This window comes from Drosophila tropicalis, unplaced genomic scaffold, assembly GCF_018151085.1.
Source record: "Drosophila tropicalis isolate 14030-0801.00 unplaced genomic scaffold, ASM1815108v1 contig_158, whole genome shotgun sequence".
Classification (NCBI taxonomy): Eukaryota; Metazoa; Arthropoda; class Insecta; order Diptera; family Drosophilidae; genus Drosophila; species Drosophila tropicalis.
The window spans coordinates 7207412-7229306 of NW_027172602.1; the positions used below are offsets into that span (position 1 = coordinate 7207412).

At 37.0% G+C, this 21895-nt stretch overlaps 1 protein-coding gene across 7 annotated transcripts in view; it reads left to right on the forward strand.

The window, feature by feature from the left end:
- The first annotated feature begins 9352 nt into the window (after nt 1–9352).
- The window catches only part of sog (short gastrulation), a 29743-nt gene continuing 17200 nt past the window's right edge, over nt 9353–21895 (forward strand). For 2 of the 7 annotated variants that reach the window (XR_011033849.1, XM_068303240.1), the window contains exon 1: nt 16118–17521. Coding sequence is in view for 6 of the 7 variants with exons in the window: in XM_068303240.1 (XP_068159341.1) it covers nt 17146–17521 (376 nt within the window). In the remaining variant the exon portion in view is untranslated. Of the gene's footprint in view, nt 9571–16117; nt 17522–21895 lie in introns of those variants that run through there. The other 5 variants (XM_068303241.1, XM_068303243.1, XM_068303244.1 and 2 more) reach the window with 5 other exon arrangements.

Below are 21895 nucleotides of genomic sequence, written 5' to 3' on the forward strand. Positions count from 1 at the left end.
CTCACACTCCTTGGTTGCCCAGTTTCCGAGATGTGGGATAGGCAGTGGCGGGTGGAGTATGTACAGAACGAAACCCATAACCCACCATAAGGCTCTTTGGGTCTGTTTCTGTGTGTCCTGGGTCCAGGGGTAACCATTTTTCATAGCAGATTTTTGGAGTCGCTTTAGTTGCTGTCAATTCAGTGTAAATTTCAACTATTAAATGCCTATTTATGGGGCATAGCTTATAATTTTTTATTATCGTTTTTATAACACCTTCAACAACAAGAGGCACAACAACCGGGCAGCATTCGATGCCACAGTCCAAAAGCCACAGACGACGCGTCAATGGGGCGTGGCCGAGTTGGGTATAAGCTGAACCAGCATTTAAGCCCAGATCTCTGATTCAGTTGAGTTGAAAACGCAGTTGAAGCTAAAGCTAAAGTCAAAGTTGGAGGAGTTGGAGTTGAAGTTGAGCCCTCTGGGTCCCTTTTTGCTCTCTCCCTCCCCCCCTCTCTCTCTCTCTCTCTCTGTGTGTGTGTGTTTCTCATTGCTGTGGCGTGAGAAGAGATTGAAAGAAGGAATTTGCAGATAAATCACACTAAATCATTTCACTCTTCCTCTACCACCAGAAGGCACATGCTGCAATGCCAAGCAGGCGGACACTGACAGACATTCAGGCCGGCCGAACAGGCAGACAAACAGACCGACAGACAGACAGACAGACCAAAGCCCACTAAAATACAGCAAAAACAAAACTCTGGCTAAATGTGCAGGGAAGTCTCTCCTTCAATCTGAACGTTTCATTGAACGCCGGCGCGTACTAATCATTCGCATTGTTACACGATGTCACATAGTAGCAACTTGAGTCCTCATTGCATGGAGGAGGAGAACTGACAGAGGGGCGGTGACTTGTTGTCAGTTAGATTGCTAAACCAGAGCAAATCAGAGCAGACCAACTGGAGTCATCCAGACAGTCCAAGTGATTTCCCAAAGACAAATTGCCATGGAGTCATCGACTAACAACTTTTTTGCTAACCCTGTTCGACTGATCGGTCGGCTCTTAAGTGACTATATAATATGGTGGTCCGATTCAACTGAATTCGAGATGTAGGTTTGGTTGATCCTGACAGACAAAAATAGAATTCTAAGTGTTTAATCAAATAACAACATTTAATTGCCATTAGTGAGAAACAGAGATAGCTAGCGTCTCGCTAAGATCAGCTGCTTTCAAGGACTGCAAGGACGACCTGATAAGAAATTATTAATAACTTTTCACTAGATGACAGTATGACTTCTCAATTTATATACTCTGCAAAGTTTCAAGTACTTAACTTTCATTTCATTTTCTCAAGTTAAGTTGAAATTCATAACTCTACTCCACTCTAGAGTTAGTTAGTTCCCTGGCTATTAAAATCGTCTCGATTTAAGTTAGTTGGCTACACTAATTGAGTACTTAGTGGCAGAAAGACGACCTACGATGATAAGCATTTGGACAGCGCCCAAGTCCAAAGATGTGTAAGCCCCCCGAAGGCTAAACCAAGTTAATCGCTTGACAGAGTCAAGAGTGGCGATTGCAGAGCGAGAGAGTCTGTGGAGTGTGCAGTGAAGTGAAGTGGAGTAGTCAGGAGCCTGTCCAGCTAGCCAAAGTCAAGAGGCAGTCAAGAGTGACATGGCCAGTTAGAGTTTGCCTGCCCTGCCCTTAACTTGAGTTAAGAAGTTGCTGCTCTTTCGGGAGCATTTGCAGCATCAGCTCAGTTAGTCAGTCAGTCAGTCTGTCTTTTGTGGTACAGCCTTAGCTGGAGCAACAGCGTCAGTCAGTAAATGTCGTGTATTAACATTCCAACAATTAGGGAACATTTCACATGCCTTTCTAATAGCCAACACACACACACACACACAGACTGTGAGATGCAACAAGTCAGATATATGCATGTATGTATGTAGTTCTTCTCCATCTCTCTACATCATCTCTCTATGTTGGCCCAAAAGCTTGTCAAACCGCTTTGCAAACTATGCAATTTTCATAGTAAAGTTCTCACATGCAAGCAAAGAAACACAAAAAAGAACCTAAGCAACATCTGAGAGAGTAGCAACATGTTGGCATGTCAATAATCTCGAGTCTACAACAACAAAAACCCGATAGTTTCTTTCTTTTTCTTTCTACGTGCAAAATGTATAGAGATATATATATATATGGTATATATATGTACCTACATTCGATTTATCTCTATCATTTTGTTGTAGGTGTGAGAAAAATCTTAAAATTTGTTTAAATTTCGCACTTTAAGTGGGTGAGTGTGTGAGTGTGTGTGTGTTTGAACGTGACTATTCACTTCCGTTTCCAGTTTCATTACCATTTCCAGTAATCTAGTAACAAAAACAACAACAAAAACCAATTCATCCATCAATTATTTTCGCACATTTTCTCCCGACAAACATTTCTCCCGAGATTTTGCTTTCTTTCTTCTTTCATTCGAAACGTTTTTCGTTTCGTTTCGGTGTTGTTCTCCTCGACATAGAAATAGGCATATTCATGGTGATCACACACACACACAACGGTGTGTGTCGAATTGTATGTACATACGTGCCAAATAGACCGAGCACGCAAACAGGAGATGAGACAACAAATGAATTTTAAGACAGGATAAGGACTGAGAATCAGAGGACACTAATGCTTAAGATGAATCGTGATCAACGATTTGCTTCTGCGATCAAGACGCAACCATGACTTGGATGGGACTCAACAATCAGTGGCTAATCCCCGGGGAGAGAAATTGTTTTGAATTTCGTTATCCAAGATGCCTGATCGGCCATTGATCATTAGTGATCACTTGTTGGTCATATGCTTTCTATGTATTTCAAGTCAATTCCACTTCTAAATGACTAATTTTCTATCCCAACACCAAATCCAAGATCTGACTGTGATTCTCTACAGAGATCTTAACATAAATGTTACCTTATAACAAATAAACCTCAACATGAATTCAATCTTATAATCAAAATAGTTTCTTAAAAAACTGTAATTTCTTGTTTTTTGTTGTAATTCTCAACTGGTTTTAGCGCTAAAGATAGATATGGAATCATAAGCAAAGTTTAAGGATAGATTTATTTATAGATAAACTTATCTCCTATATTTCTCATTCTCTCTCTCCCTCTCCCTGTGTCTCTTTCTCTCTCTCTCTCTCTGTCTCTCCCGTTCTTTCTCTTTCTCTCTTTCCAAAATCTAATCGGTGGCTCAATGGAGATCTATAAAATTACCAATTCTGACCCGGAGAACAGGAGAACATTTGAAGGGATTTTCTCTCTTTCTCTGCTCATCTAATAAAAGTTTCTTATATATTCAAAATTATTTTAAAATTACTTGATCTTTGTTTTTTAGAGCCATTTGAACAAAACTTGATTGAGAAGAAGTTGCAATGGATCTTCTAATCACATTAAAATCTCAAATATTTGTTGGACTTTGACCTGGTATGTCTAGATGGTGACAGAACGACAACTGTGACTGTGACTGTGACTGCCACTGCGATTGTGACTGTAAAATAGTGCGACGAATGATGGCAATTTGTGGCTCTGTGCCAGAGACCAGCAGTCCAATAGCAACGGGCGACACATAAACATGGTCCACACACACACACACACACACACACACACAGAGACAAAATTGATCATTCTGACAGAGTCCCTCGCACGTTCCAAAAATTCCATTGAGAAAAGTGATTTCGAATGCGTTTCTCAATAGTCTTCAATGTTAAATATCAATTAGCATATTACGTATACGTCATGTTAAGCAGTAGTAGTTGAGCCAGCCGCTAATATTTAGTATACGCAGTGTATGAAGCACTCTCTCTCTCTCTTTCGATCTTTATCGCATTGTACTTACTAGTCTGCCTACACATAAATAATTGCCCAACAATTTGCGCTGTCTGCAAAATGATTTCGATCAATGATTGGGCCTGCTCTGCCCTCAACTATCTTAGTGTGTGCCAGTTTTGCTTTCTTATCTATGAGTGAGTATCTTTTATTTTCTCTTTGAGTGTGTGTGTGTGTGTGTGTGTCTCTCTCTCTTTCTATCATGTCTCTGTCTGTGTCTATGTCTCACTATTGTCTTAATTATGTGCGGGTCTCTATTCGCTTCGGTACGATTTGTTTCTGCGATACTTTGCTCTGAGCTGGCCTGCTCTATGCCATTCTATTATTTCAGTTCTATTCTATTCTGCTCTGTTCTGGGTGCTGATGCTCATGGGCATGACTATCTATCTATCGCTAGACAGTTGCTGTCCCATCGCATTGGCTTGACTCATCGCCATCGCCATAGCCATCGTCGTTGCCGTTGCCGTTGTCATCGACATCCATTCCCCAAAAATGAAAATGTTCTTCTTCTGTTTTTTTTTTTTTTTCGTATACATATATGTACATATGTATGTATATATCCACATACATATGTATATATATATTCTGTTCCCATGGCCCCTTAACAGCATCGGCGGCAGCATCATCAACGTCACCAGAAAATTTCGTATCTTGTTTATTTCTATTTTTTTTTCTTCATCTCTTTTTTTCCTTCTCTCACACAAGATCACGCGCCTCACTGATCGCTGATAAAAAGAAAAAAAACGAAAGAAACAAAATAATGTTGTACTGTATTCGTTCCCCCACTCTTTCCCCTTCCACTTTGGTTAGTTACTAGATATCTAAACTATTTGTTTGGATAAATGCATCATCAGGTGCCTTAATCTGAGCCTAATTTATGCTTATCTCGGGACTAACTACAAAAACCACCAATAAGAAAAAGAGAAGAAAAAAAATTCAAATGCACGTGCCATTTAATTTATAATATAGAGAATTTCTTTCAATACCCTTTCAAAGGGTTATATAAATATCCCATTCCCCTGTCTGTTTAAGTCAATCATTCTAACTTGGCTAAAGAGCTATTGGCATGAAATTTCGTATTTAACTATTTGATAATCACAGTCAGCTTAAGTGATGAAAAAATTCGATTTTCTTTTATGATTTCCAATCCAAAACTCACCTTTTGCACCTTTTCATCATTTCATTTAGTTTTCCAACATTTCAAGGTGAAGTATAAGCCATTGAAGAGAGTCCAGCCAAACTTTTTTTGTTAAAGTCAAGTCTTTATAAGGGTATTAAGTATTCGACTTCAAGGCAATTAGTCCACTAGAGCTTCATATTCGAGGTCGATGGAATATAGAGTAGCAGCTGATTTGGCGCTAAGTGGCGGGTAAATAGCAAAAATATGGCAAACAAATAAATTTCATTAAACAAAAACAAAACGAAATGTTAACAATTTGTTTAAGTAAGTAAACTAAACTCAAGTTAGTTAACAATTTTAGTGCAAAAAAAAAAAAGTTTATTGAACTGTAAATGATCAATAAGAACTGAGATTAAGTATGTAGTTTAGTTAATTATTTTGTTTAATTAATAAAAATATAGATTTTTGTTAATAAAAACCCCTTTAGTTCAGTTCTACATCCCTCTAAAATCTTTAGAATTTAGATTTAGTTTAACTTTTTTTATTTTTCTTTTCTTTTTTTCAATTATTTGTTAGTGGTTTTTATACCCTTGCAAAAAGGGTATATTAATTTTGGTCAGAAGTGTGCAACGCATAGAACGAAGCATCTCCGACCATACAAAGTATATATATTCTTGATCAGCACGACGAGACGAGTTCAACTAGCCATGTCCGTCCGTCCGTCCGTCCGTCCGTCCGTCTGGATCAACGCAAACTCCTCCTAGACCGTAAGAGCTACAGAGCTGAAATTTTGCACGTAGGCTTGTATATACTGCAGGCGTTGTATATCTCGGATTCAGCCGGATCGGACCACTATATCATATAGCTCCCATACAAACCCCAAAGTCACGAACAGTGACTTTCTCAATAACTTCGTTATTTTCTGAGCTATTGTCGTGAAACTTAATATTAGAGAGTTTACTACGCCTATAAGCGACTATGCCAAATTTGATCAAGATCGGGTGACTATATAATATAGCTCCCATACAAACGGCCAAGTCACGAACAGTGACTTTCTCAATACCTTCGTTATTTGATGAGCTATTGTCGTGAAACTTAATATTAGAGAGTTTACTACGCCTATAAGCGACTATGCCAAATTTGATCAAGATCAGGTGACTATATCATATAGCTCCCATAGGAACGATCGGTGGAAAACAGTGACTTTGATCAATATCTTCGTTATTTCCTATGATTGTAGGCCTTTCTTTCGCAAGCATAAGCCTTTTTAGATAAAACGTTCTTCCACATTGATGGCTAATAGGTAAGGATAGAGTTACCAAAAAAGTTGCAAGGGTATACAAACTTTGACGTGGTCGACGTTAGCCCCGGCCCTCTGGTTTTTATTTAATATGGTTTTTTTGCTTAAGTTAATTCAAAATTTTAAGGAAATTTTCATGTAATTTGTTTTTTTCAGCTTCTTAAAGTTGTTTTTAAAGTCTTTAAAAGATTTTGTAATATTTTTTTCTTAAATTATTGATTAAGTCATTAAAAGTTAAAGTAATTTTCAATGAAATTTTAGGTCTTAAACCATTTTTTAATAGAATATTTGTTGCTCATAAGTGCTTAAGAAAGTTTTTTGAAAAGTTTCTTCTAGTTTTGGATCAACAATTGAAAGAAGTGCAAAGTGTTTGTAAGATTGTTTATAATCATTTATAATTTTAAAATTTCTTTTTCTAATGAATTTATTTGTCATATGTTTGATCCAAGCTATTGACCCCAAAATTACATTGAAAATTGAAATATGACTTATGTATTCAGTATATTCTATGAAAATCACGTTCAATGCAAAATCATTTTAGGGCAAAACTATGTAGATGACAGCAACAACAGCAACAACAACAACAACAACAATGGATCGTGACGGAATATGAATAGAAAGGGAAACCAGATTAAAGTTTTTCCCCACTTCCCATCGCATTCCATGAGAAAACCTTTAGTAACAATTTATTTATAGAATAACCCTCTCTGTCTCTCTATCTCTATCTCTGTCTTAGCAAGTTGAGCAACTTGACTAACATTTACACTAAGTGACTGCCTTTTTGTGTTAAGATAAAAACAAAAACAAAAAAAGAGACTAAAATGTTGAGAATTTTTAAACACCCGCGCCTTGGCCATAATGATGACGATGATGGATCATCATCTCGTCTATGTACATATGACGTAAGCCTTAAACTAAAAGAAATGGTTGCATTTTATAATAGACCAAAGAAAGAGAGAGAGAGAGAGACAGAGAGAGAGAGAGAGACACACAAAAATAACTAGTAAAATATTTGTAAAAATATTTCAAATATTTTTGCATTATTTATTACGCACAATTCATGCTCAAATTACATATAGGAAAGATTAAGTGTGGGAGGGTGAGGAGGGGATGGGGGGAGCGAAACAATTTTGTGCTTACGTCAATGCCTGGCAAACTGTCCTAGGTTAGTGTTTACTGTACTCATGCTGCATTTAATACTCATTTCTATTTGCCTTACAAATTTCAAGGGAGGGGCAATCAGTCAGTCAGTCAGTCAGTCAGTCAGTTAGTTAGTCAGTCGCACGCTTCAATAGTCAGCAAATGCTGGTGGCGAGGGGGTGGAACGGAGACTGGTCTAAACTGGGCACGGCAGCGCGGGCAGCGCATTAGGTTAATAGATATCAGCAACAGGCCAAAAGACAACAATATAAAATAAGCATTAGCAGGCAGCAACAACAACAACAATAACACAACAACTAATCAAATTGAAAAGCAACGACCAACAGATACCCTCTAAAAATTGATGCCAAATTTGTTATGGCCTTGGACTTTATAGCAATCGAAAAACCATAGAGATCTAATAAGATTGCATTGGAGATTCTCATTGGTAACTCAATGGATCATTTTGCCCTATATACCCCATCTCCCCCCCCAGCCCCCTCCAACCACCGCAAAAAGAAATTAAAAATCCAACATAAAGCTAAAAGCTACAACAATAAAGCCAGAAATCCAGTGAGCAGCGCATGTTGACACAAAAAACAAAACTAAATAAATAAAATAAAAGCTCAACAACAAAAGAACGCCAAGGCAGTATCAAAAATGGCGCTGAGCATTTGGCCATTAAAAAAGCCAACCAAAAAAAAGCCAAGGCTTTTAGCCCATACAAATGGAGAATCACTTAAGTTTCTTGACCAGGCTCTAAAGGCTCATGGTGAATTTTCATTGCTTTTAGGCCTTTTGGTCATCATTGTTAGGCTTTTTGGTTAATAAGATTAGGCCTTATGACCAGAGCGTAGGCTCTTTGTTAAGATTAGGGAAGGTTTGGTTCTCGATAAGGTTTAGCTTAGGTCTCTTGTTGTGTTTAGTCGGTCATTTTAGGCTCAAACTTGGTAGTAGATCATACGTTAAGGTTCAACTTCTTACCAAAAACAGCTTAGCTTAGGTTTCTTGTTATGTTTAGTTGGTCATGTGAGACTCAAACTTGGTAGTAGACCATTCCATAAGGTCAGGTTACTTACCAAAAACAAGCTTCTTATGCTAACAATAGGGTTTTTTTTTTCTAGTTTAACCCAACTAGGTAAGATTTCTTACCAAAAACAAGCGTATTCGCGTTAAGGTTTGGTTATTTTGGATATGTTTAGAACAAAATTAGTCTTAAAAGGAACTTTTGCCCCTTTGTTGGGGTCAGATATGGCAAGGTAATGCTCGATGGTAATGTTAGTTTTCTTATTAGGATTAAGCTTGTTGGCAAGGCAATGTTTGGTTACTTAGTAAAGTCAAGTTAGTCTAATTGTTGGCAAGGTAAGGCATATAAATTCAGCTAACTTGAAAGGCCTTTTCAACCGATTTGTTAACTGAATTGAATGACTTTTGCTGAGAGTCATCAAATTTGAACTAACTCAGTCTAACCACTAAAGGTTTGCAAGTAACTAATACAAATGTCAAACAAATAAAAGTGACCATTGATAAGATTAAGCTTCTGTTCTACCTTAGTAATAGTTTCTCTCAGAAATCTCTTGGCATTTGCTCAAAGTTTTTACTCAAATGTTTTCGTCTGCAAAACGTTTTGTCGGGTTGACAACACTCGCTGGAGGTCGGTCTCGTCTAGTGTCTATTATTTCTCTATGACAAGCGAGGGAGAGAGAGAGAGAGAGAGAGAGAGAGAGATACGGCAAATTGGTGGGAGGTGTGTGTGGGGCATCGCTCTGCTGGCATCGCTGCTACTGCCGCTGCTACTACTGACTGAAAAGTGCCGGCATGTCGCCAGTGTTAAAGTAAACTTCAGTTTGTCCAAGATCGCGCCGACCGAACGAACCGCCGCTAAAAAAAAAAAAAAAAAATAATAATAAAAAAAAAAAAGAAAACGAAAACGAAACGCGCGCGCGATTTTTCTGCTCCCCCCGTTGAAACAGCAAAAAGACTATAATTTGTATCCTTATGCTTTCGTCCTGTGAAAATAGCTGTTGAAATTGTTTTTTTTTTTTTATGTGAGGGGGGGAGATTTGTGAACGAAAACGAAACGAACATTTTTTTATGTGTGTGATGAATTTTCTTTGATCAAATTTTTCTTTTGTTTTTTTTTGCGTTTTTTCGAAATGTGAGTGTCACATACATATATTGCGTCTGGGTGTGTGTGTGTGTTTGTTGGAAACGAAAAAAGGGAAAGGATTCTTTCTTAGCTAGGCATAAATGGAATATGAAAGAGATTAAAAGAAATTGAAAGTAATTTCAATTCAAATCAAAAAAGTCACATAAATTCTTAAGATTCCTGTCACTGTAATTGGTCCATAAAAAAAGGAATGCCAATGCAATCCAATGGTAAATTCCCGATTAGCATTTAGACCACACCCACCCAAAAGGTTGGCCCACTTTGTAAAGGTAATTTTTACCTGTTTTATTACTATGTTTAGCAAAAAGAGGAAAGGGCGACCCAAAAAGAATTAACTCGGAATCAATCAAACATATGGAATACACGGAATGATGATGATGACGGAAGGTGAGAAGGTGCTGAAGGAAGGGAGGTAATAGATCAATCCAAGCAACCAACGATCGATCGATCGATCGATCGATCGTACGATCGATTGTGATGAAATTGGCTCAAGCGCAATTTACAATTCAATTTTGTATGGAGTGTTGAGCCACCACCTAAAATGGGGCGTGGCAACTAAATTGCTTTGGGAAGGAGATGCCAGAGAGACAGAGAGAGTGATTGAGGGAAGAGACATTCCAGCATTCCAAAGTGCAAACGCATTTAGTTGCATGATTTGGCATAACCACAAATGAGTTTCTGTTTGGCCGTTTTTCTGTTGACTAGTGCCAAACTCCATACGATCGATCGATCGATCAGTCAGTCAGTCAGGCAGTCAGTCAGTCAGTGGCTTGGTTAGTTGACCAAACCGTTCGATAGATCGATCGAACAGTTAATGACTTTTGGCCAGTTGTTGCCAGTTGCCAGTTTGGTAAAAAGAGAGAAAAAATATATAAAAATAAATAAATAAATATTCATACAAGGCGATGACTATTTGAAAACTACATCTAAATGTGTTCCCACCCCCCACCACCCAACCCCTTACCCCACTATAAAACTTAAACAATTTGTTCGCTCTTCACAGAACACATGTCGTATACGTTATATACTTTTCATGTCTTGACGCACGAAATTCTACTTGAATTTGCTTAAGGACTAAAGCAACACATCCTGTTTGCCTAACTAACTAACTACATAACTAATCACTCTATCATTAGAGTCGTTTTTAGATCTACTTGGCTAGTAAAATAAATCAAATAAATGAACTTTTAGCCGCCATTAAATGATGTAATAGCCAATTGCATTTGCAATTTGTTTTTAATTTTTATTGCTCTAGCTTAGAATTTTTGCTCTCTCTTGATCTTAAAGTCTCAAACTTAGAGTCCACTTTGGTTACTCATCTACATCTTTATTTTCTATCTCTCTTTCTCTCTCTCTCTTGCTCTTTCGTTTAAATCATTTGTTGCTGTTGTTGTGATTCACTTTGATTGGCATCTAATTTATGATTGACAGTTACAAACGTTTCAACGACCAAACTCAATGAACGATCGTCAGCATTTGGCATGGTTTGACTTTTATTTTGGGGCCTACCGCAAAATGGCGAGCGAGAGAGAGAGAGAATGAGAGAGGGAGAGGGAGAGAACGACCTCTCGTTTAGATATCACGATTATATCAAATACTTATAGTCAGAACATTCAGCCAGTCAGTCAGTCAGTCAGCCAACTCACAGCTGTCAATCAAGCTATTAAATAATTCACACACACACTGTTAGAGAGACTGAGAAAGAGAGAGAGAGAGTGTGTTATAGTCTTCGATTCAATGGAGAACAATTGTCATTCGAATTTATGAGCTAACGTCTTGATTTACGTAGTTCCTCGTCTTTTTTGTTTTGTAGTTGGTTTTGCGGTTTCTCCAACAGCATTTTGACACCTTGACGAGTTGATGAGCGGATTGGGAATAGGCAAAGGTGGGTGAGGACAGAGACGAGGCAGTGTCAGTAAAGTTCACACTGTTTGTGGCAAACACTTGTGTCTATTAACTACTGTCTGAGCGATGAAGGGGTTCTCTGGTTCTCCAGTTCTCTACTCGGATTACAGACTAACTTGGCTAGTTAATAGACAACCCACATATGACCAGGTAAAGCAAGGAATTACATCATATTTTATTATGTCTCTCTCTCTCTTCTCTCTCTCTCTCTCTCTCTCTCTCTCTCTGTTTCTTTTCCTCTAAGAACTAATTATGGGATATATTTACCAAATAAAGGTTACAATTTATTTCCTTTTAGTTCTTAATTAGTTTTAGTTAAAATGTTATGACCATTGGCTTTGTTTTTCTATTTCTCACTTCACTAATTTGTAATTCTTAACTAGTTTTAGCTCTAATGTTATATAATGACTCTTAACTCGGTTTATCTGTATACACTTTACTTAATTCTTAATTAGTTTTAATTTACTTTACTTAATTGTAATTCTCAACTAGTTTTTGTTATGGCCATTGGCTTCATTTATCTAATTTTCAACTCATTTTGTTTATAATTCTCAGCTAGTTTTAGTATTTAGGTTAGTCAATGCCTTCAAGCTGTTAGACTTCACTTATTTGTCTCAAATAGTTTAATGTTGTAAGCTTTGCCTACAGTTTTCTTCACTTGGTTGCTTGGTTGTAATTCTCAACTAGTTTAGATATTGAAACTTTGCCTAAAATGTGCCAAACTTAGCTGGGTTGTAATTCTCAACTAGTTTAGATATTGAAGCTTTGCCTCAAATGTTCCAAACTTAGCTGGGTTATAATTCTCAACTAGTTTAGGCATTGAAGCTTTGACTGAAATGTTCAAAACTTTGCTTGGTTGTAATTCTCAACTAGTTTAGGCTTTGAATATGAGAGTTTTGGAATGTTAATGATAACTCTTGATGGTTTCTAAACAACCAACTCTGCTTAGATTTGTTCCATTAGATTGACCTTATGAGTCAAGAGTTTCTCTCTAGAATTATTTGGCCATTTGACCTTGAAATTAAAAGTTTGTTGCCAAATAATTGCATCTAATTACTTTCAATTCATTTGTGTCACTGATATTATTCAATCGAACTGTATCTAAGACATTTATTGATTACTTTTTGGAAAATTGATTGATTTTAGGTTTTGTACTTGTTGAAACCAATTGATCATGTTGACTTGTCTGAAAAGGGCAACGGCTGGGGGGGGGTGGGCGGATAGGTGCATGGTGGGTGAAACCTTATTTGTTCTAATAGAGATTTTTCAATTCTATTCCATGTTCTGGTCGAATGGTCATGGTTATGGGTCTGGTTTGGTTTACTCTCGTCTCATCTGTTCGGTTTTGTGTGGTCGCTTTGCGTTGATTGTGTTGTTGATTGCTTTTTGCTTTGCAATGGCATTTTGTACGCATGTTTCAGACATTTAACATATCGTTCGTTTCATATAGACAGGAGACAGATATCATACATCTCTATGTTCTACATGTGTACATATCTCTCTCTTTCTCGATATATGTATATATATATTTTATATGTAGATGTATTTAAAAGAGAATGGGAGAGGCCGAGACAGAGGCAGAGGCAAAACAAAATTTCTTTGGTGGCTTTTGTTGGCGGGGCCATGAGGCCAAAACATTTATATAGGAATATTTGAAATTGCAGACAAACGTCGAGCATTAAATGAGGCTGACAAAAACGAAAAGAACAAAAAAAAAAAAAAAAAACCAAAACCAAAACAGAAAACCCAACAACAAAGACAAACATAATAAATAAATAAATAAATAATTTACAAAAAGAAATGGAAATGGAAATGCGGTTAAAAGCCAAATTGTGTTGTATTTGTTGTTGTTGCTGCTGACTATTTTGGTCTATATTATATCATATATATTCACTGTGTGTGTGTGTGTATGTGTGTGTGTGTGTGTGAGAAGAGCAGAGAAAACTATTTTAATTTGTTTTATTTTTATTTGAAATGTGACAGAAATTATTGTTAACGATATCGCGCGATGTCTGCCTGTGTGTGTGTGTGTGTGTGTGTGTGTGTGTGTGTCTGTATGTGTCAGCCACTTGATAATGAAATCGAAATCGAAAGCAAACAAATGAATTAACCAAACGCCCCCTCCAAATGGCCAACATAACATGAAAAAATCTTGTTGCAAAATTCCATTTTCAATTCTACATAAAAATTTTCTTTTTGTTAAATTTCTCATCTTCTTCCACTTCTTATTTTTGATACCCTTTGCAAGGAGGGTATATTAATTTAAAATAAAGAGTCCCAAAGAACCTTCTTCTAGACCCTTTCCTACACTGCAGTCAGGATATGTCGTGAATTCAGCCAAATTACCAAAATCATACAGCTTGCAATTAAGTTTTGGATCAATAACTTTCTTAATTTCTGAGCAATTCTTTTGAAATTTAATATATATCACTTTCAAGCACTTTTTAATGTTTGTGCCAAATTTCATAAAAATCGAATGACTCTATCATAATGTTTTTCATTGAAATAAACATTTAAGGCCAAAATACATAGAGCCGCACTCAGTGGGAGGGAGGGAAATTTCTTCTGACATCTGAACAAGAACAATTCGCCCTTTCACCTCCCCGATTGCCCCCCGCTAGAGTAGAGCAAGGGTATTCAAGCTTCGGCCTGACCGAAGTTAGTCCGATTTTCGATTTTGTTTTTATTTATTTTGGTTTCATTTTTGTCATATTTTCTCACATTATTTATTACTAATACTTAATATATTTCTCGTTGCTGGCTTCATTTATTCATTTTTTTGCGGTTTTTTCTTTCATTTTCTCTCTCTATGTGTGTGTGTGTGTGTGTGTGTGTATTTGTTTTTTTTTTTTTCTGTATATTTAATTGCGCTCACACGTGCCCCTGGACGCAGCCAAAGAACATATTTATGTGTGTATGTATTATGGCTTTTGGATGATATATCGTCAGCCATAAAGGGATTTGTCGCCAGCCAGAATATGAAAAACACAAAAACCAAACAGAAGAAGAAGAAAAATACAAAAAAAAAAAAAAAAAACCATAGCAAGCCAACAATGCCAATACTCTATACGATATGGTTGGTGGTAGGGGGAGCGGTGCCATTCTTAACACTTTGGCGCCACTAGCGGTCAGCTTTGTCAATGAGTTTAAGAGTTTTCCGAAAGAATCCAAGGGCCATAATCGAAAATCGCATGATTTCCGATGGTTGTCTTTGATATGATTTATTTAATTCGGATCTTTCAAAAATATTCTAATAATTTCACTTCTCCCATGTCCTTAAGATCTTCTAAAAGGATAATCTTAATTATCATTTGCCAAATTTTAAAAGATTCTCAAAAGTGATATATCATTTTAATGCTTTTGATCAATTTGAAATTGGATTATTAAGCAAAATACAGTAGAATCTGGTTAAAATGTCCGTCCGGTTTTAGCGACTAAAGTTCGATGAGTGATTGGTTGGTCCCAATAGAAACTTATATGAAAGGACCTCCGGTTAGTAAGTCTTTCGGATACAATGACGAAAATCGTCGGTCATATATAGAAAATTTCTTTGCAAGTTTGGATTGAAAACACAATAAGTAAAATTTTGACAATTTTTGCCAAAAATGATAATAAAAAGAAAGTAGAATGATTAACAATTTATAATTAAAAAAAATTCTATTCACTATTCACCTTAGGGAATAGTTTTTGGCCCGATTCTCATTAATGACTTTATAGCTTTTAGTTGGGCAAATGATCATCAAATCAGAGATGAGAAATTTTTGTTATAAATTGCTTCGAGGGTTGTGTGGATTTTCAACGCCTTTCAGATATGTCTTGGCTGGGACTATGGCGGATCTGTAAGGTCCCTTTGTTGCCAGTCGATGATTGGTCCAGCAGCGGCAGGTCATAAATGATGTGCTCAGAGGCTCATCTCAGCTCACGCCCATTGCCCACGCATCGGAGGCAAACGGAAAAATATTTTGCACAACCTTTTGGGTTGGCAACATGTTGCTATCAATGGCAACAACATGTTGCGAGAGAAGGAGCAGCAGCAGCAGATGCAGAAGCTGCGTCAGCAGCGGCCACGCATGCGCCCACCCTGGCAACAACAACAACAACAACATTTCGCAATGTTGCTGTGCGCTCATTCAACTCTTTGCATGCTTAGGAAGCAGCGCTCGTTCGTCATCGGGCAAGCATCTTCGGCGACACGCGACTTGCTCGCACACACACACACAGATAGACACACACACACACATGTATTAGCGCAAGAATTATGCGCAAAGTTTTCAAGCCAAGACGAAAAAATGCAAACAATAGCAAGAGCAAAAAGAAAATTGCAAGCTGCTGCCAATGTTGCTGCTGCCCAAAAAGCCCGATCGACAGCAGCAGCAGCAACAGCAGCACACGAAGAAGGCAAAGGCAACATACAACTTTGTTGCTCTCTTTGTTGTTGTTGCTGTCGCCTGCCTGACTGTCTGTCTATACCGGCCTGGTCTGGCCCTGGCTTGGCCTGCCTGTTGCCTGCTTTACGTCTTGGCCCGCTCTTGCTCACTCTCTCTCTCTCTCTCCCTCTCTTGCTCTTGCTAAATGCGCTCCCACTAGGTCTCTCTCTCACTCTCTTACGCCGGCATTGGTACTGTTGCTGCAGTCGCTGTCGCTGCCTGCTCTGCTCTGCCTCTGCCACTGCTTCTGCTGCTGCCTGCCTGCCGTCAGCGCTTGTTGGGCTTTAGTTTATTTATTCAACCGACCGATACCGTGTGTGGACATTATTTTCCGAAACGTTCGCAGCCGCACAACACACACCGACACACTTCGTTGAGAGACAACAACACCGAACACCACCAACACATATTAGTGTAGCTCTCTCTCTCCCTCTCTCGTATATACATATATATATGTAGAACGCGCAGCAGCCGTCGCATCAATATACACGGCGTGTGCGCCCCGTGAACTATCTAGTAGATAAAAACTCGCCGACACAACACAACTTTGAGCAACGTTTCGTTCGACAAAATACAACAACAACAAAAGGAGAGAAAAAAAAAACAGAAAATCAAATTCAAAAATCGATCGTTTGTTCGTTCGATCGATCGTTTAGAGAAAAGTGCAGAAAAAAAAGGAAAACTTTTTTACTTACAAATTTTTTTGAGTTTTTTGTGCAAAAAGAAAAAAGGAAAAATAATTATTTTTTTTTAGTGTGAAAAAGGTGCAAAAATTAGTTGGTTTTTTTTTAAAAATTTAAAAAACTTAACTAAAACAAAAAATCATAGAAAGAAACCCACACACAAAACCCACTCCCACAAGCACACACACACGCACACACACACACAATCAGAAAAGAAAAAAAAAAAAAAGTCGCGTGTGTTATCTAATCTGCAAACAAAATACAACAAACAAACAAAAAACAAAAAAAAAAAACCGTCGGTTGATCGCGCTACGCAAAAATAAAAGAGAAAACAACAACAACAACAACAACAAAATCTATATCAATTCAATATATAATTGAATTTGTTTTTTTTTTATATATATTATTTTATTTAATTTTATTTTGTTTGTTTTGAAAAAGTGTGTGTGTCAATACGTTCCTATTTTACTTTTCCGTTTACTTGCATCAAGTTGCAACGAAAAGAGAAAATAAGAGAAGAAGAAAATTCGGTGAAATTGAAGAAAATTATGTATAACAAACGGGAAAATATGCCTAACGAAAATGCCGACTGGGCCAATACGGCCTCGGGAACAGTGCAAATTTGGAAAACACATGCAACAGTGACAAACGAAAGCAGCAATTGCAACACCACCAACAACAGCAACAACATCCCCGCCAAAACAGAAAAACAAAGCCGAAACACATCGCCAATGGGAAAAACAACAACAGCAGCAACAACAACAACAATCACAGCCGGTAGATGCTTTTGCCAACCTCGTCACCTGCTCATTTTGGCCATATTTCTTGTTGTTGCATGCTTCAGCCAACCAGTGTTGGGTCGCCGTCATGCTCCACTCATGTTCGAGGAGTCGGATACGGGACGACGTTCCAATAGACCAGCCGGTAAGTGATATTCAATATCTTTGCTCAAGTATTTATTTCCATTTAACATTATTATTACATAAGTTAAGCATACGCCCAGTTGTCTAGGTGCAATCTATTATGGGTTTTTCCCCCCCACATCCCTTCGATCCCTGCAGAAAAGCAGGTAGCAAAACACACACACACACACGCAAAGAGGGTGCTGCTCGCACCCAGCTTAATCCCTCTTGCTGGTGCGGGGGGTTTTCCCTAATCCGGAAAATGGGAATTCCCTTCCGCTTGACCTGATCGAAGGCTCGATTGGCCTGGCCTGGCCTTGTCAGGTCTGACCTGCCTAGACGCGGCGGCGGCGACGGCGACGGCAACGGCAGTTGCAACCATTTTACTAGTTTTCCTACAACAACAAACAAAATTTGTTCTAAACCCATACGCTTGATTAGCTGCATTTCCTGTTTCCATAGTTATTATCTCCCTCTCTCTTTCTCTCTCCCTGACATCCTTTTGTCATAATTTGCTATCTATTCTCTCTCTCTCTCTCCATCTCTCTGCTCGCAGTTATTGATTACTTAGTAGGGTATATGTATTTCTAATCGCAATACTAGTTAAACAAAAAAACACATCTTGCGGTTAGTTTATTGTTGTTGTTGCTGTTTTTTCCTCTTCTTCTCCCTATTACCAACGACTTTGAGCCGTTTCTCGTCTTACAATGCCAGCTGAAATTTTATAGTACTTACTTAGTTACTTTAACTATTTAAAAATCTTTCAAAACAAATTCAATTCATTCTGAAAATGAATGTTCTTGATGATGAATGAATGAAGTCAGCTACCCCCTAACCGTTCCCCCCCTAACCAACCCCACCCACTTAGTTAACGTAGGTTTTCTTCTTTTGCTTTTGCGGCCAACTACAAACTACCAACAACCAACAACCAATTCGTTTTGTTCATTTCGCATTTAATTTAACTGATTAACAAGCTAAAGTTGACTAGCTCTCTCTCTCTCTCTCCCTCTCTCTGTCCCTCTGTCTATCTCTAGGCATCTCTGCGCCCCCGCTATGCGTCAGCATAATTCATTTATACAACTGTCTGCCGCCCAGTTAGGTGTTAAAAAGTTGTTAACTTATTTTTAATGAATGCGTGTAAAAAAACAAAAAACAGACAACAACAAAAAAAAAAAAAAAACAAAAATCAAGATGTGCCTACGTAAAGCAGCAAACGAGCCGGCGGCGGGCAAAGCATATTTTCGTATCATGAAACGAAAATACGTTAACGTCTGTCAGACGGCAATATACATACATATGTACATATGTGTGTGTGTGTGTATTCCCATACATTTGTATACCCTCTCCAAATGTTTGAGAAATCTCATTTGATTTTGCCCCAAAATTGTCGTGCAGGGTATTCAAATAGTCGTCTTGAACCCCCCAATTGTAGGCTTTGGTTTTTTTTGTTTGTTTCTTTGCGCCGTCGTCGCGACAGCCTCCCCAAAACGAGAGGCAAACGAACGAAATGCAACCAATTTGTTGCCATTGCAACATGATTTTTTTTTTTCTTTTTCCTTCTTTTTTCTTTCCAGCCTTTTTTGGTTTGGAGACGAGGCGTCGCCAACCATCATCATGTGCAATGGGCTCTTCGCTTCGGCTTAAGGCCTCTTTTTTTTTTTTTGGTTTTTCTTATTTTGGGTTTCTTGTCTCGGGGTTTTTTTTTTTTTTTTTGAGTAGGCAGAGGAAGCACTTAATGCCCACAAGGTGTCAAATTGCAACGAAAAACGAAAAACTTCTTCGCCCACCCTCAGAAAAAACAAAATAAACACCAAATAAAGTTGGTCTCTCTCTCTGTGTGTGTGTGTGTGTGTGTGTGTAGGCATTAAACCTACTGTTCGATATAAGTAATCTAAACCCCCCCCCCCACTACACCACTCCAAATGATGACCGCCCCATATCCTCAACAGATTATTATATAGAATTCGTAGGTTTTTGTCAGTTGTTAACCGTTTCCGTTCCGATATAACTTCATCTGTCTAGTTTTGTTTGGTTTTTTTTTTCGCTCTCTCTCTGTCTGTCTGTCTGTGCAATTTGGCAGCTAATAACAGTTTATTGGGGCGCCATCTCCATCTCTGGTCTGGGCCTTTCATTAGCACATGCCGGCAACATCATCATCATCATCATCAGCATTAGCATTCTTTCTACGCATTCTAATTATCTAGGGAATGCAATCAGCATTAACCAAGCCAAACAACTCATCTGCAGATGCATGTGAAAATTTAATTTCTACGCATCATCTAAATTGTACATCTCCGATATGGCTTAAGAATATGCCGACATATGGCTACCACATACATATATCTAACGATATCTCTTCTTCATTTTGTCATTCTTTTAGAAATTTCAAACAATTTCTAGAAAAAGTCGTTTCCTTAACTTGACTTTCAGTTTTTTTTTTACAAATTTTATACGCAAATCTCAAAATATTGAGCAAAAAATATCAAAACACAAAAAATCTTTAATTAGAAAACATTTCAAATTCAAAAATATTGCTTTAAAAGTTTTCAATTCATTTCCCTTCAATCAAAATTTTGCTTACAAGAAAAGTTTTCAATATTTTAAGAGAAATTTGTTTAAGAAACTTGTTTCATTTGTTAAAAATCTAAAAAAAAAAAACATTTTTCTTTCAATCCTATAAAAAAAAATGCTTAAAATGTGTTTCTAATCATAAATTTTCATATGTCATTTCTCAAATGTTTAAAAACTAAAGAAACATTTTCAAATTTAAAAAAAAAAAAAACATTTTTCTTGCAACCTTATATAAAAAAAATGCCTAAAATGTGTTTATAATTAAAAATTTTCATGTGTTAAGAAAAAAAAAATTTCAAATTAAAAAAAAAACATTTTTCGTTCAATCTTATAAAAAAAATGCTTAAAACACATTTTAAGCATTTTTTTTTATAAGATTGAACGAAAAATGTTTTTTTTTTTAATTTGAAATTTTTTTTTTTTTCTTAACACATGAAAATTTTTACTATAAATTTTCATATATCATATCTCAAATGTTTAAAATCTAAAGAAAAATAATTAAAATTAAAAAAAAAACACTTCTTCTTGCAATCCTTTAAAAAAAAAATGCTAAAACTCGTTTTTAATTTAAAAATTTTTATGTTTTAAAAGTTTTTTTTTTGAAAATAGAATCCATTTTTAATTGAATTCTCAAATGAATTTGAGAACTTCTTAAAAAAAATTGCAAGTTTTCAAAAGAAAAGTTTTCCATTCAAGTCTGAAAAGCATTTTTAAAGCATTTTCATAATTTTTCATTTCAAAAAAAGGAAACATTTATTAAGAAAATATGTTTAAAGTTTATTGTTAACCATCAATTTGTTGGTCTTTCTTATTCTTTTCTTGGCCAAATTGATAAAGTTTGTTCAGTTCTCTTTTTTTTTTTTTTTTTGTAATTGGCCTTCAGTTTTGAGTTCTTTTGGCTGAATTGAAATCGCGTGCTGCATATGACGCGATTGACTTGATTGCTGTCCCCCCCTCCCCAACGGCCAAAAAACAAACACAAAGTAAAAGCAAAAGAAAAGCACAAAAAATTGTATATATGTATGTGTTGTATGTATATGTACATCCTCAGCATATTTGTGCAACTTATCAGCGCATTTAAAATTAGCCAGCAAACCGCCAACGTATTTACAATTGTTTTTGTAGTCTGCTGCTGCTGCTGCTGCTTTTTCTGGTAGTGTCTTGCCTGCTGAACTTTTGCCGACATCTGTGGCGGGGCAAACACACACCGACACACACCGACACACACCGATACACACTGGCACACCCAACGACACACAGTCAGTCAGTTAGTCGCTGAGTCGCGTGATTTGGTTTGTAAATGGGGAGCAAAAATAAAACCAAAAATGCAAAACTAAAACCAAAAATAAAAATAGTCATTGAAAATGTTTACGATGACTTCGATGTACATACATATATACATATATATATATATACATATATATGTATATATATTGCGGCCTATTCCAAAATAGCCAAAAAAAAAAAAAAAAAAAAAAAATAATTACAATTTTTTGATACACTCGAAAACAAAAATGTTTGAAGATGGAAAATTTTTGCTATGTTTAGATTTCATTTTGCCATTCATAAGCGCACAACGAAAGAAATTTTCGATTTGTATCTTTTGTCTCCCTCCCTTTCACTCTCCCTGTCTCTCTCTCTCTCTCTGTGTGTGTGTTTGACTTGCGGCTTTTCTACTTTTGAACTTTTCTTTCTTTCTAGCATTATTGGTGTTGCCTACAACAACAACAACAACAACAACTACTGCTGCTGTTGGTGGTGCTTTTGCTGGTGGTTCGTTGGAGGCGTTGCAGTTTTGAGTTTGAGTTAATCAGAAGCGGCATCT